General features: G+C 35.0%; 1 protein-coding gene across 4 annotated transcripts; it reads right to left on the bottom strand.

The window, feature by feature from the left end:
* Positions 1 to 5,852: 5,852 nt before the first annotated feature.
* On the bottom strand, positions 5,853 to 20,042 carry LOC117906862. 4 transcript variants are annotated; one of them, XR_004649912.1, is made up of 4 exons: positions 19,754 to 20,042; positions 9,190 to 9,327; positions 6,245 to 9,098; positions 5,853 to 6,158 (listed from the first exon to the last, which is right to left on the bottom strand). XR_004649912.1 is itself a non-coding variant. In XM_034820112.1 (4 exons), exon 4 carries the CDS (start codon positions 8,914 to 8,916, stop codon positions 6,490 to 6,492), a length of 2,427 nt encoding a protein of 808 aa, XP_034676003.1. In that variant the 5' UTR covers positions 8,917 to 9,098; positions 9,190 to 9,327; positions 19,610 to 19,669; positions 19,754 to 20,042; the 3' UTR covers positions 5,853 to 6,489. The 4 variants fall into 4 exon arrangements, 3 of the variants coding, with proteins under 3 accessions (XP_034676003.1, XP_034676002.1, XP_034676001.1); XM_034820112.1 differs by adding an exon at positions 19,610 to 19,669 and having other exon boundaries at positions 5,853 to 9,098; XM_034820111.1 differs by adding an exon at positions 17,084 to 17,263 and having other exon boundaries at positions 5,853 to 9,098.
* Positions 20,043 to 24,779: the final 4,737 nt, after the last annotated feature.

Below are 24,779 nucleotides of genomic sequence, written 5' to 3'. Positions count from 1 at the left end.
TACCTATTCTTGATCAAAAAGCTCTCATTTTTTTCATTGTGAATTAAATCACCACTTGCATATCCTTTAGTGCACTCTTGTTTGTCATCCTAGCCTTGTCTTGTATTTGAGCCATCTTTAAGCTAGGTTGAGTGATTATATCTTGTAACAATCCGAGTGTTAAAACCTTCAAGAGGGTTGAATCTTGAAAAGGTTGTGTAAGAGTCCATTGGAGCCGGAATTCAAGTGTAAGAATATTGGAAGCTTGGTTGAAGCTTCAAGTTAGTGGAACTCTCACTTGGTTAGGAGGTTGAGGAAAGTGGACGTAGGCAAGGAAGTGCCAAACCACTATAAACCCAAGTTTGAATTCTCTCAACTCTATCTCTTTACTTTGCTTATCTTTTGTTTAATTTTGTTGTGATTGAAAAGATTTTAAAAAACCCAATTCACCCCCCCTTTTGGGTGTTTTTCTTAACTAAACATAGCCTTTGTTTTCTCAAGAGTTATGGGATGTTTTATGGAAATAGGGGTGATTTTTTTTTCTTTTTCCTTTTTATTGGTTTGAAAATGGTATTTTTTGAGCAAGTTTGTATGGCTATAAAAATGGTGGCCCAATGATAGAGGTGCCAAAGCATATTTAGCTAGGGCAAGAACTTGATAATGTTAGTTAAGTGATATCTAGCAATGAGAGGTCAATTACATAAGAGGAGCATGAGTTTGCATGGAGTCATTGTTGGCATGATAGTTGGACATTGAATGAGGGATCCACTGATAGATAGAGAAGAAAAAGAAGTTTCAACAAATAGAAAATAAAAACTTAGGATTTATAGGTTCAAAAATATAAATATATATATAAGAATTATGAGTGTTAAAGTACCCTAGAAATTGACAAGCTTTTGAACGTTGCTCAAGTTTGTGGAAAGTATACGGGCAAAGCCAAAGATAACATAAACAACCAAAAATCATAATTTAGAATAGTTGAGTTTAGAGTGAAAAAGACATTCAAATGTTGATTTATTCTAAAAAAAACAAGTGTATGAAGCCTATTAATGAGATAAATAGGAGTTTAAAATGCAAACGATCATAGTGATTGGGTAGGGATGCATGGTGAAGAAGTATGGGGCTTGTTTTGACAACATGTCAATGATGATGTTCAATAAAAACAATACGTTGGGGTAATGAAGGCAAAATTAGATGTTGAGTCCCATGATTTTCAATCAAACAAAGATTTTAAATGTTGATATTCTTTGCCACCATTAGAATAATAGCATTAATGAAAGATTTAGAAAAAAAAAAATCAATCATTGTCTTAATTTTGGAAAAATAGTGAAAACTTCATATTTAAATGATAAAGAAGATAACCAGAAATATTTGGTAAAATGATCAATAAAAATGACACAATAAGAAAATCTATCAATAGATCAAATAGAGGAAGACCCACATACATTTGTGTAAACAAGATTGAGAGGATAATGATTTTGAAAACTTGACTTTTCATGGGTAACTTATGGCTTTTATCACACTTGAATCACAAAACAAAGACTAGGATAAACTAGAAGAAAATTTTTAGATAACAAGTGATCAAGTCTATAATGTCGGTTGTCAAGAAAGGCTTTGACACCTATGCAAGCTTGCTTCACCCAACTATGAAAGTGTCTTTAGTTAACCAATCATGGACATTATTCTTATGTTGTCCCTAAGAGAAAGATGCCCTCATGGCTAAGATCCTTCATACAAAAGGAAGATGAGTTAACTCAATAGAAGCATTATTTGTTTTACAAAACTATGAAATAGAAATAACCTTTTGTTTCATTGATCATTAGAAAGAGAAAGAAAATGAGATGGAGTTGAAAGAGTTGTTTTTCCAATGGTGAGATAAGTTGTCAAGGTCGGAGGTGACATTGTGGGAGACTCTAAAATGTAAAAGTTAGTTCATCGAGAAATTGTTGGTGATGGTGATTTGATAGGTAATAGGTGCCAAAAATGAAAAGAATTACTTCTTGGCAATATGAAATTGTCGAATAGTGTAACCATATTTCCCATAGATTTGGCGAATCATGGTGGGATTTTTTTGCTCGAATTTTGATTTCTTAGGAAGGCATTAACCTTAATTTCCTTTATTGTTTTGGAAATATTTCTTGCCAAATTGATTTCCACTATTGGAATATGAAAATTGGGCAATGCTACCAATAGTGTTTCCAAGATTTTTGGTAGAAATAAGTGGTTTGGTTGTGGTTTTTTTTTTTTTTTTCTTTAGTTTAAGAATAAATCTAGGAAAAAATTTTCAATGAAGCTTTACAAAACTTAAACTAGATTAGTTGTTGAAACCCTTAGTTCTTAAACCAAAAATAAAAAGAACTAACAATTGTATAGTAGTTAGGTTGTCTCTACAAGAAACCTTTAGATTAATCATGCTAGAGGTACGAGTTTTTTAGGCGTGGCTAGAACCAAAAATGAAAATAAAATAAAATGAAAACAATTTTTTTTTCCCCTTTAGAGAGGGAAGGGATCCTAGAAAATAGAAAATAAATAATGATGAACTCCAAGAGCAGAAGTTCAACTCACAAACAAGGCTTTGACCCTATGCTTGTGCCTTTAAGATCAGACCAAGGGTTTACACCAATTGGAGGGTTCCAATTGACGTGAACATCAACTACCTCATAGAAAACTCAACTCGGCATGATTGCTCCTTTTTTGGTCCTCATAATCATATGGTGTAGATGGGTTTGTGCTCTGGTCAAAAGGCATGTGTTTGCTCTATGAGTCCACCAACAAGTATTCCTTGTAGTCCTCATAAATTCTTACCTAAGTTAATAGAAACTCCTAGCAGTCCTCATAACTACTGACCCAAGAAAGGTCATTTTCAACCATCCACAACTAAACTGAAAGTAAATTTAACTGAAATATGGAGACCTCAACTCATTTCCCTATGAGAAATATACGAAAGAAAAAACACATAATATAGAAACAAAAACATGAAATCGAAAAGGAAAGATTTATAAAACTAAAACTAAGATTACAAAAAGAAAAAGAAATATAGACAATTGAAACAATCTAACTTATTTCCCTATCAAATCCCTTTCTCTTTGTTTATATAGTGTTTCTAAATTTATAGGCAAAAAATTTCCTCATCTTCTACTACTCTGAAGTTATCCCTAGTTAACTACATCTCCTACCATGCTATTGGTCTAATATGTCAATGCAACTATCACTCAAGAAATGTCTTCATGGAGTAAATAGTTGTTCTTCCTTCTTTTTTTTTTAATACAACAACATGGGGGTAAGAATGAATCAATCAAAACTTCAAGAGTGTTATCTGTTATGCAACCTTAAGTGTGCACCAATCATATGCACAAGGTGGAGCGATCAGGTAATGCACTAGTATAGAAGCTATCTAAGGTCTGCTTCATTAATGGAGGAGAAAAAGTACTTTATGAACTGGGGAGGTATGTTTCTTTATTGAAGAAAATTGGGCATCTAAGGTTATTGATGTGCACTAAGCTTATTAATGCACAATAGTGTATTTATGGTTATCCTGGTACACTTTGTGAATCTTTTGTGGGGTTAGGTGGTGTGGTGCACTCTTGTCTTAGGGCACTTAGGAAGTACGTGACTATTGAAGTACCTAAGGTAAGCGCACTATTCATCTTAGCTCACTCCAAAGGTGCACAACCTAAGTAAAGTCCCTTAAGTGTGCTTATTTGAAGTGCATAGTGTAGATTAGGCTTTCGAAGTGCGCAATCCATACCGTCACTCAAAGGTGCACAATCTATATGCACTTGTCTAAGTGCACAATTTGGGTTGGTGCTCCCTAGGTGCATCATCTACAAAGGGTTCTCCCTATTACACTATTAAGGTTCAACCCAGTTTGAAATGTACTCTTAGTGATTGCGTACCTAACATAGGTGTTCCTTTCTCCATCAAGTGCTGGAAATGTGTTAAAACCTGCCTTAATGCTATAAATATTTCACAAAACACATCAAACAAATTTTTCTAAGTTAAAATCAAACTAATGAATTGGGACTATTATAAGTGCCTCAAACACACTAAAATAGGCTCTTTTATAGCCATCCTAGTGTTTAATTTGAGTTCTTATCAATAAGTTATTCCCACTAGAGAAATGCCTCATATTTGCTAAGTTTGTCATTAAGATCATTGAAGCTAATCATGATTTGGAACAATTAGAAGTTCTTTGAATTCAAAACCTACACCATTGATTTGGAACTAGTGCTCTACTTAAAAAAAAAAAAATCACAGATTATGGAAAGGTAATCAACTATCTCAATTAATGAGAGTGAGTTGTTCTACCATTCTCTCTTTCTTTAGAACCATGGGATTAGAATAAAGCTTTGTAAGGCAATTCTAAGCTTAGATGTTCTCAAATCAAATCCTATGGTAAAGATGCATCATATGTGTGGTAGATCTCATAAACCAAGAGTTTTATGCCCAAGGGCTCTCTTTCCAAATCTTGATATGTTAAGGGTAAAGTCTTCTCAAAAGGTTAGTGGCTAGGGCTCCCTTCTCTCTAAATAATGGAAGACTAAATGTCTCAAGTGTCAAGCCCTAAGCCCTAAAGGGGAGAAGGGGGTATATAGGTATTTTGTAGGTTTAAGTAACTTGAACTCATCTTGAGCTTGAGTCGCTTAATTCAACCCACTTGAGTTCTAATCAATTAATTAACCCTATTAAGCTCTAATAAATTAATTAGCCTAGTCCAAAAAGACCATTCACGATCTCGTGTGCAACCTTACATATTTACTAAAATGTTCTTATACACACATATATAAATGAATAAGTAACACAACTAGCCCTCATAAACTATGTCACCATGGAACACAAGCTTAAGTAAGGACCACTGTGACTCATACAAAAATACTAGTCCCCTTAGAATCTCATTCTGAATTTGACTTAATATCTTATTCTAAAGAGTCAACTAAACTTCAATATCTTATGATATTATAATGAGAAACAAGAACTTAGGTTTATGATCTACTATCCATAATATACATGTTTCTCATGAACTGATATCTATAATCTACCGAAGTAAATAGTATCAACCCCTTAAGATTACCTCTACAATCTTTTTGTTTTAGATTCTCCTATTGTATAAACAACTAACATATTTTATCTCACAAAGAGTATATGTCAAAATTCCAATTAAAGAATTAATATAATCATAAATTATTTTCTTGATTGCATATCCTTAGAATCACCAAGGGAACAAGTTATATCAAAAGAAAAATAATAAAAGTATGCATGTAATTTTGTTTTACTTTTCAACACCCCCTAATATAGGTGATGATAATGAAATTTAAAAAATTATTTATAACATTTTCTAAAGCAATACTTAATAATAAGTGATTTTTCTTAAAAGACTTCTAAAAAAGAATATTCCTAATTCCATGAGTACTTAAAAATTCCTTCAAACACTCTTTCTCTTAATAAAGCTTTTCTTTTTATCAAGTCCTAAACTATAAAAGGTTCATCATTAAATTCTTTACTTTTCCTAAAGATTTTCTTCCGACCAATCAAACAATGCGTGAAGGGAAATCTGTCTCAAATATTCAACAAAGACTGTAGGAGCGTAGGCAAAACGGCCGGTAGAGAACATCTCCAGCCTCTTAGATGATAAGATTTAGATAAAAGTCATTACAGTGATATTTATATAAAAGAAAATAGAGAGAAACCATAAGGTAAGAAAAAACAAAAGAAAATAAAAACTAAATTTAAAGTTAATAAATTATTTTTCCTCTAGTATAAAAAATAATAATTTTAAAAAGTATAATTTTTTTTTTATTAATTTAAATTATATTTTATTTTCTTTCTTATAAAATATATATATTTTTTACCCTTTCTTAAATTCAAAAATGGCATGTCCAAAAGCCCTATCCAGAACTCAAAATTATAATAGCATATTGTTGTGGGCATAAGCCAGATCCCAAGCAGCCATAAGGCGGGGTGAGGCAGCAATTTGCACCGGTTTGACAACATACTGACACTTGAAAGTAGTACCAAAACAAGGAACCCAAGCAAAAAACTAAAAGTTTAGCTCGCATTCTTCTGCCGTAGAATAGAAACTTTACATGACTAGTCGGGACGTAAATTGCAGTCGCAGGAAGTTTGAGGAAGCTGAAGTTGGCTCCAAGCAAACACCGGGATTAGATTAAAAGATTGAACTACTGCTGCAAGCTACAACTATGTTAAATATTTGCGAGAGTAAGGCATTTGATCAGATGAGGATAGAGAACTATTGCTGATAAGTCACCTGTCTATAGCCAAGCTGGTGACAGTCCCATCCACCATCAGGCTCCCTCCTCTTTATGGGTGTGGCAGGCAAAGCAAATTGTTGGAAAGACTTCATTTGCTCCTGCACCAATGAATTACCGACAGGTACGAAAAGCTGTGCAGCATTTCCTCCTCTGCCTCCATTTTCTGAACCTACCCCACCGTTTAGATCTAGACTGTGCCTTATGATGGCAACATCACAGGGGCCTGGCCCACCCGCAACATTCACAAGATGCGGGGCCATTGGAAGGCCGGGGGAGTGCTGGAAACTAACGCATGAGGGATGACAGCAGTCCCATGTGGGTCTGTCATGCATGGTACAACACCCGTATGGCATATAGTGGCGAGGGGATTGGTGGGGTCAAAGTAGAATCCCTTATTGTAAGGGAAAGGATGAGCTAGTGATTGGGCTGACAGTGGGGTATAGCTCATATTGGGATGTGAGGGAAGTAGCGTCCGCATGTTTTCCATACCCGGAATCACTCCAGGTGCAGCCACCAGAAAAGTTTGAGCAGGACCATGACTAAAGCCCTGCTTAGAACTCAGGTCTGCCCTATATGCAGGTTGGGCAGGCTTCGCAACACTAGCACCAGGTTGTCTAACATTTCCAGTGCAAGAAACAGCAGGATCCATTGCACTGCCTCTCAATAGTTGAGAACCTTGACCTGAATCTTGAGCATCTTCGCATGTATCCTCAAACCACTGGTTGTGATTCAGATCAATATCCCTGATACTGTTTCTTGGTAAGGATACTAGTGGAGAAGCTTCACAGTGATCATCTTCACTGAGACAATTGAGGTCAAGATTAGGCCTTTCAGCTCGTTTTGGACTAACTTCCAGGGAAGACTCTTCAGCTGCAACATTGAGGTCAAACCCCTTCAAACCCTGTGAGTGTCTTGAACTATGGTTATCATCACTGTTGGAAAGTGCCTTCCTTTTATTAGGACTATGAGAAACAGAAGCTGGCCGAAAAGCACTAGTTGCTGCAGAACCCTTCCAACATAGCTGTCCTTCAAACTGCAATGGAGGCATGGGTAAGCACAAGGGAACCCTGGATTTAGCTACCACAGGTATTGGCGCTGACACATTCACCACATGACAGGATGATGAAGTTTCATTCACCAGCTGTTTAGGGTACTCCACTTCATCTGCCAGGATACCTTCATTCAGATCAAATCCACCACCAACCACATCTTTAGGTGTAGTCAAGGGAGATGATCCCCGACCACAAAGGCCATCATTAGCTTGACATGTTCCAAGACCCCTATCTTGCGATTGCTCTTTCACCTCTATGCACAGCTGCTGATTTTTCATTGACAATTTCGGATCTTCCCCCATCACCTTGGTGGAATATAAGTTTTCAGACTTAATTTGAACATTATATGACTTGCTTCTAGGTTCAGTTTCTATCAGGCTATCATTTTTATCTGGATATGAAGAGTCAATGGAATTCAGATTAACTATATCACCAGTTTTCTCTTCTGTTGAAAACGAGCTTCCTGAGGCCTCCCTATATATACTAACCTCTGGCTCCGTTTCTCTTGCAACTCCTGAAGCCACCTCCAATCCATCATCCACCTCACAGGGAAGCTCTAGTTTACCTTGACTTGCAAGTTCTTCATTTGTCGTTTTCAGCAGACTGGAGTTAGGAACATCAATCCTCTGTACCATCAGGTCTGCAATCATTCCCAGAACCCTTTCACCACCTCTCTCACTGACATTACCAACAGTTTCTGAAGCTTTACCCACATTTCCTTGTTTCCTAGGCAGAAATATAGAAGAATCCAGCACTTCTCTGGAAGCAACTTGTGCTTTGGTACCCAATACCATTGTTTTACCTGCTGACTCTTCCAAGCTACACTTAAAGGGAGTACAGAAACTGTTCATGCCACTACTTTTGCTGTGCTTACAGGACTTCACATCCAGTGATGGTTCCTGACAGCTGTCATTTGAAGAAGCTGGAAGAAAGACATGCGATGAGTTAGAAGAGGATGACTCCGTTTTAAGTTGCTTATCATGAAAGGTTGCCTGCACAATGGACTTTAAAACATCCTCATCAGCATTTAGCAAATTTCCTTTTCTTCTCCCTAGATCCAACTCATTGACTTCCTTTTTTTTAAGAGGCTGGCCAGTCTCTAACTTAATGCCACTATTTATGCAAATCTGCTGCACAGAATCGATCCCTCCAATAAAATGGGCAGATGTCTCACCATCATTTGAGCACTCATTTCCAGCAAACCTATTCTGACAAGTTGAAGATGGAACTACTTTATTACAAACCATTTCACCAGAAGGTCCTTCAGCACCACCTTTTTTATATATTCCAACCCCAACTGTTGAACTTCTTGAAGTTGAAACTGCAGAACATAGTTGCTTTGAATTGTTTGCATCTGTGGTGATACAATCACTGGAAGAGACATAATCATAATTTAGGCACTTAATTTCCATTTCGGTCAAACTAACAGCTTCGTAACTGTTAATTTCAGGGTCAGATTCATGCTCTTGCTTCTCAATTTCAGTGTTCCCATGAGAATATTTTCCATAACAATCAAATGAGTTCTTCAAATTCCCAAAAGTTTCTAGCTTTTGCTGATCATGGAGGTGCCTCACATTACTTGTCATTACACTCACTTTGAAATTTTTCTGGTCCATGTTCAGTTGAATGAATGTATCCCCAAGGGGGTCTTCAATGACTGCCCATAATGAGTAACGAGTTCCCCAAAATAGAATATAATGATTGTCAGCCTGGCAGTACTGCTCTTTTAAAATCTTCTGCTCACTGAACAGTCATAGTTCAAACCACCAATATCAAAAGGCTTTCCCTGGCAAGTGACCTGCAAATCATAACAATGCATAGGTTGATAAGCTACAAAATGCTTCAAGAATATATGTTGAAGTACAAAATTCAGGCATTGTAAGAGAGACCATCTTTGGAACCATAGGGCCAGCAAGTCTGCAACCATCTGAGCTGGGTAAAAAAGTCCTTAGCAGTGGAAGTGCACAGCATGATGCTGTCAAGTTTCAATAACTTAAATATTAAGCATCTTCAGCCAGACCATATTCCTGCAAAATTGACACTCACTTGATTAGTTATAGGTAGGTTGTAGAGAACATGGAATTTAGTTTTCAGAATCTAGAAGGGTGGAGGTTTCATGCTTTGAAGCATGGAGACCATAAATACGAAGTTAGCAACACAACTACTTTTCATAATTGGTCCACATGGCACAGAATTGAGAAAATAGTTGGCATTGGACCTGCAATTACTAGTTTTGGAGCACTGGCTAACTTGCAATTACTCCTCTTGAGGCTTTGGATAACCTCCAATAGAGTTGTATATTCGCAGATAAAAAAAATAAGCACTATATTTCCTAAATTACAAGAGGAAACATGGCATTATTGACTCACAACACCACATTTTGAGATTACTATGGGATTATTGACTCTCAAAACCAAGATAATAAAGAATTAGCATTTCTTTCAATGATGAGTTTCTAAGCTGTATGTTGATAGCAAATTATGTGCTAAATGAATATATTATACAGGAGTATATATATAAACAAAGGAATGATTTGGAATTCAAAGATTTTAATTGTTTGTGTTTGTAGGAAAATCTGCCAGTTGGAAATTCTGCCAACTTGGGTAGCAAATTATTGAATATTTTTCCAGCCCATATGAGCTGCAACAATTGTATAGTTGTACATAGAATCTCCTAGGATTTTTTCCTTTCTTAGCATTCTTCACTTAATTTTATTTATCTTTGTTAGCATAATCACAGGCATTATTTCCTAGGCTATTCTTATACAATTATTCTATATATATATGTAATCCTATACAATAAACACAGCAGAAAGCATTTCACAAAGGCTTCTAGATCTGAATGAAAACATGGTATCAGAGCTAGAATTTTCTGTCTAATCACTTGCATTCTCAGTGTCCTGTCCTTCATTGCCAGGAAAAAAATTTTTTTTTTTTTTTCAAGAACATATCTCATTAGTTTCCAACCTTCTGTTAGAAACGCCACTTTAGATTAGGCCTTCATTGCCCCTATTTTTTCCTAACCTCCATATCCCTTCTTCCCCTCAGAACGTCAAACACTTCAAAGGCTGATTCTTCAATACCAAGCCAAGCCACAATCCAACAATCAACACAACTCGCTGAATTCCAGAATATAGTAGGATTCTTTAAACTCAATAGGGGAAATTATTTAGAGTGGTCACAGTTGGTAAAGACTTGTATTAAGGGCAAAGGGAAGTTAAGCCATCTCATGGGACCCGTGGTGAGCAAGGATGATCCAAGGTTTGTCATGTGGGATGAATAAGACTCTCAAATCATGTCATGGCTTTGGAACTCTATGCAACCAAAGATAAGCCACACATGCATGTTCCTCTCAACAGCCAAGGAAAGTTAGGAGTCCATGTGTCATACCAATTCTAAGGTAAGGGATGCAGCCTAAGTGTTTGAACTAAAGACAAGGATTCACAACATCAAACAAGTATTCTTTCCATAACTGAGTACTACAATGTTATTAAAAGTCTTTGGCTTGAACTTGATCAATATCAGAATTTAAGAATGAAGTGCAGCATAGATGCAGCAATGCATCAAGTGTTCAATGAACGAGAGAGGGTGTATGATTTCTTAGAAGATTTGAATGTAGAATTTGATCAAGGGTCCAAATTCTAGGGAAAGAGCCACTACCATCTCTAAACAAAGCCTTTGCAATCATTAGAGAAGAAGGAAGGAAGAAGAAATATAATGTTAGAAAAGGAAAGCACCATTAACAGATCTGCTTTAGCCATCTCAAAACCAAGTGTAAATGAAGTGTTGCGGCTAATATTGCAAACTCTAGTAGAAATGAAGGTAAGAAAACAAGTGAGAAAGACTCTTTATGGTGCAACTATTGCAAGAAAAATAGGCACAAAAGGGAGACATGTTGGAAGCTCCATGGCAAGCCCCTATATTTCTTTAAGGGGAATGGGGGTAAAATAATTATGGCTATAAATCACAAGCCAATCTTGCTGAAAATGGAGGAAAACAGCAGGAAAAAAGCTTTGGCCAAGAAGGAAATTGACAAACTTAAACGATTCATTCCAAGCTAGAAAAACTTGAGGGACATAGTCATTTTGCTCAAACAGGTAAGTATTCCTTCTTCTTGAGTGCCTCTAAAATTCAGTTTTCCAGCCCTTGGATCCTTGATTCAGGGGCTTCAGACCGGACCAAATCTTTAAAAGTCTTTTCTAGTTACATTCCAGCCCAGGAAATCAAAAGATCAAAATTGTTGATGGTACCTTAGTAACTGTGGCTGGTCAAGGAGATGTCTTCTTAGCATCTTCTCTAACATTAAGAAATGCCTTACATCTCCAAAACTAACAACAAATTTGTTTTTTATTCCTCAAATTACTAAGGACCGAAATTGCTCAATCAACTTTACACAATCTGAATGCTCTTTCCAAGACCTTCTTATGGGAAAAGTGATTGGGCATGTTAAAGAAGAAGGGGATGTTTCTCCTTTAAGCTACAAGTGGCACAAAATGTCCTACTCCTCGTACCTATTTATCATAACATCATACTCCAACCGAGGAACAAATTTGGTTATCCCATTTTCATCTTGGTCATCCACTTTTTTTATTGTTGAAAAAAATATTTCCTAATATGTTTGAAAAACTAAATGTTTAAACTTCCATTATGATGTTTGTGAGTATTCTAAACATCACCATGTGTCTTGTCTTTTTCCTTTAAGTAATAAGAAAAGTTTTGTTCCATTTAGTTTGATTCATACGCACATTTAGGGATCTACTAAAGTTCATAGCATTTATGGGATAAGCTGATTTGTTTTGTTTGTTGATGGTTGCACTAAGTTTACTTGAGTATATCTCATGAAACAAAAATCCGAGATTAGCACAATCTTTCCCATTTTTCATAACATGCTAAAAAATCAATCTGATACCAAGGTCCTAGGAATTATGTTAGACAATAGAAGAGAATACTTTAATCAATACCTTACACCTTATCTCCAAAAAAAAAAGGAATCATTCATTATTCCTCCTATAATAATACTCCCCAACAAAATGAGATAGTCGAGCGTAAAAATAGGCATCTACTAGAGATCATTAGAGCATTGATTTTTCAAATGAATGTTCCCAAGTCATTTTGGGGAGAGGTTGTCCTAACCGCTACATACCTCATAAATAGGCTAGCTTCTCAGATTCTTAACTATTCTAGCCCTATTGAAACACTTTCTAGATTTTTTCCAAAATTTGATGGTTACAACCACCTTTCCCCAAAGATCTTTGGGTGCGTGGCCTTTGTACATATCCATGCTCACCAAAGAAGTAAACATGACCCAAGAGCCCTTAAACGTATCTTTGTTGGTTATTCTTCTATAAAAAAAAGGGTTATAAGTGCAATAACCCAGCTTCTAAAAGGTTTTTTTGTACTATGGATATATCCTTCAGTGAAAAAAAACATTTTTTTCCTAATGCTTGTCTTTAGGGGGAGCCTTTTGCAGAAGATAAGGAATTCTTTCCTAGCCTACCTACTCTTCCTATACTAGAGAACTCCAACAAAACTGCCCAAACTAAAGGATCAGATTTTTCCATAGCAATCACTCCAGAAAATACCAAAAAAATAGCCCCAGAAAATGCCTCAAACACTGCATCAGTCATGCCAGATTTTTTCCAAAATTTGACGGTTACAACCACCTTTCCCCAAAGATCTTTGGGTGTGTGGCCTTTGTACATATCCATGCTCACCAAAGAAGTAAACATGACCCAAGAGCCCTTAAACGTATCTTTGTTGGTTATTCTCCTATAAAAAAAAGGGTTATAAGTGCAATAACCCAGCTTCTAAAAGGTTTTTTTGTCACTATGGATATATCCTTCAGTGAAAAAAAAACTTTTTTTTTCCTAATGCTTATCTAGGGGGAGCCTTTTGCAGAAGATAAGGAATTCTTTCCTAGCCTACCTACTCTCTCCAACAAAACTGCCCAAACTAAAGGATCAGATTTTTCCATAGCAATCACTCCAGAAAATACCAAAAAAACAGCCCCAGAAAATGCCTCAAACACTGCATCAGTCATGCCAGATTTTTCTATAGCTGTTACTTCGGAAAATACCCAAGCAATTGCCCCAAAGAATGCCTCAGAAACTGTACCAGAACCTGTCCATGAGTTACCCAAATTTGAATCCTATATGCAGAGTTCAGAGGGGGAGGATCTTCAAGTGCCACTCAAGGTCTATTCAAGGAAGAAGCAACTGGCCCCAGAAACTCCACATGCCCCAGTCATTCAACCTGAAAAAGGGTACTAATTCTATTGATCCTGATGCACAAAAGAAAGGGCAATGATTTCCTTAGCCTTAATGATCTTGATTTGCCTATTGCCCTTAGGAAAGAAAAATGACAATGTACTAGACACCCTTTGAGCCATTTTGAAAAACTATCAACTTCTTACCAAGCCTTTGTCTCAAAACTAAATTCTATAGACACCAAAAACTGTCTAAGAGGCACTTAGAAATGACAATGGGAGGAAAGCAATGATGGAAGAAATGAGTGCACTAATAAGGTTGCCAAAAGAAAATTAACACATGGGAGGTTGTTGATATTCCCATGAGAAAAAGGAAAGTAGGTTGCAAATGGGTGTTTACCACGATGATTAGGGCTGATGGCACACTAGAAAGATACAAAGCAAGACAAGTGGCCAAGGGGTACACTCAAACTCATGGAATTGATTACCATGAAAACTTTGCATCCATGGCAAAGATGAATACTATTTGGATTCTAGTGTCCTTAGCTACTAATCTTGATTGGCCATTGTAGCAACTAGACGTCAAGAATGTCTTTCCACATGGAGACTTAGAAGATGAAGTCTATATGGAAGTGCCACTGGGGTTGAAAGAAAAATTTGAAAAAGGCAAAGTATGCAGACTCAAGAAGGCTCTTTATGGACTTAAACAATCACCTAGAGCCTGGTTTGGAAGATTTACAAAGGCAATGATGAGTACGGGATACAACCAGAGTCAAGGGGATCATACCCTATTCTTCAAACAGACACAAATGAACAAGGTAACAGCCCTTAGTTTATATGTTGATGACTTAGTCTTGATAAGAAATGACCCTTCAGAAATGGAGAAATTGAAAAGGCAACTAGTTAAGGAATTTGAAATCAAAGACCCTAGGGAAGCTCAAATACTTCCTAGGGATATAAGTTGCACACTCTAATCAAGGAATCGTAATCTCACAATAGAAATACACTCCAAATCTACTAAAGGAGATAGGTATGAGTGGTTGCAAACTGGTAGAGACTCCAATAGCACAATCTCACAAGCTAAATGAAGGAAAAGGAAGCACTCCAATGAATAAAGAAATAAATCAACACCTAGTGGAGAAATTGATATACTTAGCTCACACAAGGCCTAACATAGCCTATGTAGTGAGTGAGGTAAGTCAATTTATGCATGATCCTAGAGAAGTGCACATGGAAGCAGTATTTAGAGTGCCAAAGTACTAAAGTCTTCATCTGGCCAAGGCATTTATTTCAAAAGGAGAGGGAGTCTAATCCTAGAAGCATATATGGATGCTAATTGGGTTGGGTCAATGATAGAGCGAAGATCAACATCAAGGTATTGCACATTTTTAGGAGGAAACTTAGTGACCTGGAGAAGTAAAAATGCAATTGGTAGCAGCAAGGTCTAATGCAGAAGTGGAATTCAAGACTATGGCACACAGAATCTATAAGCTTCTTTGGGTCAAGATAATCTAAGTGACCTTGGAATCAAATGGGAAGAACCTATGAAACTCTACTGTGACAACAAGTCAGCCATTAGCATTATATACAATCCAATGCAACATGATCGAATTAAGCACGAGGAAGTAGGCCGAGATTTTATAAAAGAGAAACTTGAAAATGGGCTGATTTGTACTCATTATATTCCTATAGAGGATCAGCTGGCTAATATTCTAACAAATGGGCTTCCCTACTCAGCCGTTTCAAACTATTTTAAGCAAGCTGGGAATGAGAAAATCTGTCAATTGGAAATTCTGGCAACTTGAGTGGCAGATTATTGAATATTTTTCTAGCCCGTATAAGTTGTAACAATGGTATAATTGTACATAGAATCTCCTAAGATTTTTTCCTTTCTTAGCATTCTTCACTTATTTTATTTATCTTTGGTAGCATAAGGCATTATTTCCTACGCTACTTTTTTTTTATAGGTATTTTTCCTATGCTACTTTTACACAATTATTATGTATATATTCATATATAATCCTATACAATAAACACAGCTGAAAGCATTTCACAAAGGCTTCTAGATCTGAATGAGAACAGTGTTGTTTATGGACATTAGCCAAATTGCTCTAAATTATCTTACAGAGCTAGTTGATATCCAACAATGTCCAATATTTGGCAAGAAGAATATCCAGTATAAGGTAATACAAACTTACATATGGCCATTAGCCAAATTGCTTTAAATTATCTTTCAGAGCTAGTTGATATCCAACAATGTCCAAGATTTGGCAAGAAGAATATCCAGTAAAAGGTAATACAGACTTACATAATTCTGATTCTCCATTTCACATTCTTCTTTTTTGTCCATAATTACCTGGATTGTCAACAGGAGAAGGTACTCAAAATGCCCCATGTCTAGATTAAATTAAAATCTAATCAGGCTTCAACTTTGATATTTCAAATTTTGATAGCTCTCAATCCAAAGTCTACCCAGTTGCTGCCACCCATACCAGTAGTCTAAAGCAGCATCAACAATGTTTTCTTCTATGTTTTGCTGGATGTCTCCATCAGCATCACATCCATTATTTTGGCTTTACAGCTGCTATTAACAGACCCCAGTCACTAACAATTCCTCAAAACAGAAGACAACCATTCTGGGATTTTTGTTTCTAGAGATCATTTTCTAATTTAATGGTCAAATGAAATTAGAATGCTGTCAGCTGAATATAAGAACAAATAATTTAAGCCTTTCCTACACAGAGTATTAACCTCAATTGAGAATATATGGACCATCCAAACACCTATTCTTTGTCCTTCCTATTAGAATATTAAGTGACCATTTTTCAGTAAAATGAATGACCAATCTATATCTGTTGAGAAGTGACTTTGAATTAGCTCATTTTAACAATCAGGACAAGAGACATCATGTTTGAAGAGCACTTAATCTGTCTGAGCAGACTCTGGGTCCATCTGAGCAGATTCTAAGTCCATTTTGGGCAGACTCTACAGCACTCTTGGTAGGCATACATAACCATGTTGCAAACATGGATTAGATTATTTATTCAGTTAGAATTTTTCATGATTCATTGTTCAATTGTAACAAACTTGTGTTCAAAAATTCTTTTTCTATTTTTTATTTTGGATACAAATGAGAGAATTTCACTCATTTAAAGAGAGATGACCTTAGGAAAGAGATCATTGTAAGAAAGGATCAAAACAACAGAGGGAATTCTTGAGTGAATATAACTAAGCAGAACTCGTCTTTAAATACTAAGAAATGGAGAGAAAGGTTTGTTTCTTGTGTCAAAGAGAGGCACAAGGGGTATATTTCACTAATTATTACTGAAGTATTGGTGGATCCTTTCCCCATTGATGTAGGTGCTCTTTGCTTTACTACATGAATCTATGTGTTGTTAGTGTGATCTCTTCTTGATTGTGTTTCTGTGATTCTTTGGTTTGTTTAATTGGTCTTGTTTTGGAAAAATCCACCTAACAAATGGTATCAAAGCCTAAACATGGGTTCAACAAAATTTGATATCGAAAAATTCACTAGGAAGAATGATTTTGCACTATGAAGAATGAAGATGAGGGCTTTACCAGTTCATTAGGATCTACAAGAAGCTCTTAAGGGTGAAAGGAACTTGCAAGTTCTTTGACCTCTAAGGAGAAGATCAAAATTCTTGATAAAGTGCACGGTTTAAGTGATCAATGGAGGGCTGCCATGGAGAATGAGATCAAGTCTTTGCACAAAATAAGACTGGGTCCTAGTTGATAAACCTGAAAAGCAAAGGTTCATGGGTCACAAATGGATATTCATGTTACTAATCAATTAAATAAAATTTAAAATAAAATATGTAGAATTAATTTATTTATTAAAATATTTTTTTAATAATGGTTTTTAAGATAACTTGTATAAAATTTAACAAGGGCGAATCAGCCCAGGTGGTTGCTTCCATAGAAGCAGGCTACTTGGTTAGTTGCTTGTTATGTCCATCACATAAAGCCTTCCTTACCCAATTAACTCCATTGAAATTCCTTAAACAATCCATAGCACTTAGAAGTGAGAATTTGAGGTAAGCCACGGAAGAGAATATGTTAGCTATCTAGAAAAACCAAACTTGGGAAATAGTTGAATTACCAAAGGGAAAAAACTGATTAGATAAAAATGGGTGTTCATAGTTAAATATAGCATTAATGGGACATTGGAGAGATATAAAGCTAGGTCGATGGCAAAGGGGTACACACAAACTTATGGGGAGGAATACCAAGAAATATTTGCTTTGGTAGCAAAAATGAATACCATATGTATATTACTATCCTTAGCAGCTAACTTTGAATAGTCTTTACAATTACTTGATGTTAAGAATGCATGGTGTTTTATAGGAAAAAGTGTATATAGAGACACCACCGAGTTTCAATAGAGACCTTAAGAGAATAGTGTGTCCAAGCTAAGAAAGGTGTTTTATGGCCTTAAACAACCTTGGAGAACATGGTTGGGAAGATTTTCAAAAGCCATAAGTGATATGGAGTTTTGACAAAGCCAAGGAAATCATACACTCTTCATCAAACACTCACAAATCGGTAAATTAAGCGCTCTCATAATTTATTTTGATGACATAATTGTGCCAAGAGATGACTAAGGAAATAGAAAGATTCAAGAAGCAACTAACTAAATAAAGGACTTGGCAAAACTCAGGTACCTTTTGAGGCTTTAAGTAGCTCACTCAAGAAACGGTATCTTTATCTCTCAACAAGAGTACATTCTAGATCTTCTTAAGGAAACAGGTATGCTCATTGTAAGGTTGTTGACACTCCCATTGAGCAAAATCATAAGCTAAGGGAAGCTTGAGAAGATGTAATGGTAAAGGGTGAAATGTATCAACGTTTAGTTGGGATGTTAATATACTTGCCACACTCGAGGCCAAATGTTGCCCATGTTATCAACATAGTAAGTCAATTCACGCAATTTCTTAGGGAAGTTCATCAAGAGTTGGTGAGCAGGATTCTATGTTACTTGAAATCTACTCCAAGAAAGGGAATTTTATTTCAGAAAAATGAAGAGCTAAGCCTAGAAGCATCCACTGATGTGGATTTGATTCACTAATTCTAGAAGCATCCACTGATGAAGAGCTAAGCCTAGAAGCCAAAGAAAATGCACTGCCTGAACTGAACTGTTCACAAATTCTGCATTTGATTCTGAATATATATGTATATATACACATATATAAAGGAGAAAAATTAAGGCCTTGCTTGGTAACTACTTTTTAGAGCAGTTTTCTGTTCATCAAAACAAAAAACTATAAAAAACTTTTGACAACAAAAAAAATAAAATGTAAGTTTTTATTCTTAAACACAGATAATTTTCTGTTCTTAAAAATAGCAAATAATTTTTTGTTTTTAAAAACAGAAAACAAATTTCTATTCTTAAAACCAGAATGATGTTTTCAAAAAACATCTTCCACTTGTTTTCATTTTTCTATGACAATTTTAAAAAATAATTATACAAATATAGAGAATAAATAAAAGTAAAGCAATCAATTTTAAAACATATTTAGAATCAGAAAACAAGCGAAAGAACATTTTAGGTTATCATAAAACAAACTATTTTCGAAAACACTTCCCACAGAGTCTAAACTTTTGAGTATGAGAACAGCAAGAAAATAAAAACTCAAATCGGTTCAACAATTCTGTTTAGTTGACTAGAGGTTTCCATTCTTAGGAAATCAAAATAACAGGAATCACATTACTCTGAAATGCTATCAGTTTTCTCTGTCCTCATTTTTCTCCAAAAAAACATATCAAAGGTAACAGGAAAATGCGAATTATTCCCGGAAAAAGAAACCTGCATATTTTACTGGAAAACCCCAAGCCTAAGGAAAAAAAAAGAGAGAGACAGAGAGAGGGAATATTGCATATTCCCAGAATTCATACACAGTGAAATGGCAACACAATTTCTGAAAAACCCTAACGCTCCGTTCGTTGTTTAGAAAACGAACAGCCAAAATAAGAAAAGAAAATTCAGAACCCATGTCATCACTACTCGATTCACCAGAAAGCAAAGATCAACCACTCAAACAATCCAGTAGATTCAGCTCTCAATACTCAGGAAACAAAAATAAAAACCTCAAAAATCCAGTCTCCCAGCATTCCCCGCTTTTTCCGAGAACCAAACAGTTCCAAACACTAAAAACCGAAATGATATATTCAGATTAAAATCCAACAAGCTAAAAAAAACTAAAAACAAACAGATTATGAAAGAAAATCTACCTTCTAAGGGCGCAGCAGCAAGATCAAACTCCAATCTAAGAGCACTGGATCACAAACACCAAAAACACGTTAACCGATGAGGAAGCAGGTGGTACCACAAACAGGGAAGCAAGAACGAAAGATAATCTTTTGAGCTTCCCAACAGGCAAAGAGATCTCTACCCAAGTCTGACACAAGCAATGGTATCTGTAGTGTAGCAGTGAAGGATGGAACTGATGAAGGGGGGCAATCAAAGGTTTCCTGCAGGGGGGACGCTGGGGGAAATGCGCAGGACTCAGTGGGTCCCACGGTGTACAGCGCCCTCCTACACTGACGGAGTGGACCCCACCGCCCAAACATGGCTGGTCCCACACACGTTCGTGGGAATCGCCAAAATAATTGGCTTTTTTGCCTCTGCAGTTCTGCCTTGCCCTTGTGGACCCTGTGTTGCATTTATATTCAGAATAGTAATAGGAACTGTAGGCTTATGGGAACCATTATCATATCATCTCATTATTTTTCAACCATTTTACAATCATGATTTACTAATACAAACCTTTGTGCTGAATATAGTTGTTGAATGTTTCAAAACCTTGATATTTAATGCTTATTAATTATTTTTATTTATTTAATTTAATTTTCAACATCCAGATGATAAATATTTGAATAATTATGAATAATATTTTTTAAATATAAAAAAATCAAAATTCATTTTATTTAAGTTATGTGTCTAGTCACCAAAAATTACATTTATAATTTTTTATTCAATAATAAAAAAATTATTTCATAAAAATAAGATACCATACAAATAATTGTATTATAAAGAACTTCATTATGGATCACGGATAAGTCTTCGACCAAAAAGAAAAAGTTAAAAAGGATAATTCTACTTTGGGGTCAGCTTTAGTAAAGAAGCGTTTGAAGCAATCTTGATGATAAATAGTCTTATTACAATACGAGAACGTCATGCTAAAACTTTTTTCTACATTATGAAAAGTCAAAGATGATATCTAAGTACACATCAAGTAAAAAGAAACAATCGACATTAGATATGTATTTTATGAAGGCCTTTTAGACATATCATATGAATTTATCGCATATTAGGAAATTATTAATTTATATAGTATTATGGGTCTTATGTAACACTATCTAGAATTTTTTATGACAGATAAAATACATTTTTTAATCCAGGTTTTCAATTTATCGAATATCCTTAATTTCCAATACCTCAATTGTAACCATCCTTTTATAGGAATTCTTATTCATTTTTTTATTTTACCTTTTACATATTACAATCACTTAATTTTTACTTCTTTGTGTTCATTTTTAGACTATCCATATTTAAATTTTCTATTTTATTTTTTATAGTACTTCTTAATTTTTTTATTTCTTTGATGATAATTTTGAAAAAAATTAAACTATGCAATCAATTCTTACTCTTCATTATTCATATATATTCATAACTTGACAATGATGATAGTGATATGATAACTCATAGCATTGAGTTAATTATCTTTAATCATATTTTTTAAATTAAGTGGGGAATCAAATATGATGTAGATGGTTTCTAGAAAGATAGTAAATGAAAATAATTGCAAAAAAAAAAAGTAATCCTAGAATAAACCATAATATTACAAACCCTACATTATTAATACAAAGAAAAAAAATCTCAAATGGAAAATATTCTTACCTTTACTTTTTGGAGTTAAAAAATTATATATTTCTTCATATCTTAACAATTAAATAAGAGGAGAAAGAAAAGGAATATAGGTGAAAAAGATTTATATGTATAATTTCCATGTTAACATATAATGGAAGGAAATAATCTACTAACATATGAAACATCCATAAGATAATGTAGGGTAACGCAATCGAAAGATGCCCCCTATCATGCCATCCCAATAGACCCTTCCTCCTTATAGTGCACTAAATGTGAGTTGACCATCTTCATCATTACAATGAGTGGGCATTCCTTTCCCTCCTATTCAAATGAAGACAAGTTTGTCTCTTTTAACAACAACATAGGTCTCGTGTAGTAAATATCTAGATTTCTCCATTCCTTACCTTAGATTGCTAATTTAGGTGCATGTAAAACCATGTTAAGGGCTCTCTAGATCTAACAAGAGGAAGAAATAAGCATATAAAAACATAGGTCTAGATATAAGAGTGTTATACCTACAATCTGGATATTCCTAAATCAAATCTAGTCGATGTGAATCTCGAAGACCAGTAGATCTTTCATTTTTTTCCTAGATCCTATGACGTGAGGATCCTATGACGTGAGAAGGTGGAATCCTCTCAAGAGTGGTAGAGGCTAGAGTTACTCTCTCTAGAAGTCTAAATAGCATAAGTGTTATAAGCCCTAACCCCTAAGGGTTTTATATAAACTTTCCTATAAACTTAAGTCACTTAATCCAAACCACTTGGGTCTTAATTAATTAATTAATTAATTCTATTAGGCTCTAATTAATTAATTATTTAATTAGCCCAATTTAGAAAGAATCTTCATAAGCCCTTATGTGACCTTGTTGTTAACCAAAATTCCTTCATACATATATATGAATGTATAATTCATATATCCTTTAATAAATTTGTCACTAAGGAATATGAGTTCAAATAGGGACCACTAAGATCCATAGGAAAATACTGATTTCCTCATAATCTAATTTTGAATTTGACTCAATATCCCTTTACAAACAAACAATTGCACTCTAATATCTTGTGATATTATAACGAGATACTAACACCGGGTTCATGACCCACTATTCATTGTACATAGGCTCCTCATAAACTGATATCCATAATTTAATAAGATAAATGTTATAACCGCTCAAGATTTAGTATCTTCTCAAGGTTGAGAACTCATAAAGTATAGCGGCTAAGTGAAGTCATGACTATCCAATAGTCAATGCCATAACTTGACATAGGTCTTATCTACTGGGTGTTAGGATTGAGCCCTTAAAAACAAAACATGATGCAACAAAGTTAGACTTCATTGTCCCTTTGTTATCCATTTTATGTATTGATACTAATTTGGGCATTCAACCTAAATACTTGCATAGTACATGACTCAGTGTATTAAGAGTTGCATAAAGGATACAAGTTATGGGTTCCTTAAAATATGATAAGTTGCTCATAGTCAATTTTTGGACAATCCAATAGAGATTATAGTGCACGATCTTTTATTTTGATAGATAACTTATCTTAGTTGTCGAGATAGGTTACCCATGGTGAGTGCACTAGTGTGTATGGTTACTAGGACCTATAGTGAATCATGATGTAAAGTTATCGGGTTGTCATGATTCACCAAGCTACTATGTTGCATAGATTTTCAACTTTGAAAGGATGTTAAGTCTATGTTGAAATTAATAAATGGCATTGACCTATGAGTGATACCCTAAAGTGGTTGTATATCCCTATAGATTGGATCACTATTGATGGAGACTGATGATAATAGGTATTCTTAATAGAGACGCCTTGATATCTTATGTGATTGAGACAACGTGTCCCATTGGGTGATCCAAATGACATGTGATCATGAAATTTGTGGTTGAAGTAATTCTTTTAGTATAATTTGACATATACTCTTTGGAACTAAAGTATGCCAGTTGATCGCATAATAGAAGAATTTGTAACTCAAGGATTGTAAAGGTGATCTTGATGGGTTGATAGTAGTACTCTATTAGACTATAGACACCAGTTCATGGGGCTACATGTAATGAATAATAGGTCACAAACCCGAGCTTTGTCTTGTTGTATTTTCATTAGATATTGGAGTGCAGTTGACTCTCTTTAGTGGGGTGTTGAATCAACTTCAGAATTGGATTATGAGATAGCTTGTATTTTCCTATGGGTCACAATGATTCTTGCTTAAGCTCCTAGTTCATGGTGGTACACATTTTGAGGGTATTTTGGGTACATAATTCATAAGGGCATTTTGGTAAAATCATAAGCTTGCATTAGATCTTAAGAATTGACTTTTTGGAATGGGCTAATTAATTAATTGGGGCTCATTAGGGTTAATTAATTAATTAGGACCCAAGTGGATTGAATTAGGTGACTTAAACCTAATTTGGGCTCAAGTCATTTAAGTACACAAGGAAACCTTTATAAACCCCCTTAGAAGTTAAGGCTTTAGTATTCTTCTACTCAGTTTTCTAAAATTCCAAAAAAGAGAACCCTAGCCACTTTCAAGAAAAGAAAGAGAGACAAGCTCACCATTTTCTTGTGTCTAGCATCTATAGAGGGAAAGATCGAGTGGAAGATTGTTGGGTAGATGAGTTCTATAACAACCAAAACGTTTTCATCAAATGAGATTCAATTGGGGAACATCCAAATTGCAGGTTTGAGATTTTTTTCTTGTGGGGATTCCTTACAATCCATAAACTAGATATACAAGAAAAGACAATAGTAATGGGAAATAGAGTAAAATCACCAGTAAAGGCAATTGGAACCTATAGACTCCTTTCTACTAGATTTTTACTATACCTCCACAACACATTTCATGTTCCTGATGTTACCAAAAATTTAGTTTTCATGCACCAACTTGATTTGGAATAATATTCTTTTGATATTAGAAATTCATCATTTATAATTTATAAAAACAACAATTTGATTGGAAATATATGGAATATTGTGTGATGGGTTATATAGGGTTAACCTTGATTCTTCTTTTTCCAAATCCCTCCTTACTCTACATGTTAATGTAAAAGTTAGTAGTAAATGTAGTTGTGATAATGAGACTTCATCAATGTTGTGGCATAAACACTTGAGTCATGTTTCAAAAGAAAGACATGAATCATTAGTAAATGATGAAGTTTTACCAACTCTAGACTTTATAGGTTTTGGTGCTTGTATTTATTTTATTAAAGGAAAACAAGTGAAAAGTACCAAGAAAGGTACCACTAGAAGTACAAGACTACTTGAAATAGTATATATTGATATTTGTGGACCATTTTCTCTTTCTAATATAAGTAGAGAAAAATATTTTATTACCTTTATTGATGATTTCTCATGTTATAGTTATATCCATCTAATTAAAGAAAAA

This window comes from Vitis riparia, chromosome 18 (genome assembly GCF_004353265.1).
Source record: "Vitis riparia cultivar Riparia Gloire de Montpellier isolate 1030 chromosome 18, EGFV_Vit.rip_1.0, whole genome shotgun sequence".
NCBI lineage: Eukaryota > Viridiplantae > Streptophyta > Magnoliopsida > Vitales > Vitaceae > Vitis > Vitis riparia.
This window is presented reverse-complemented; position numbering and strand designations above follow the sequence as displayed.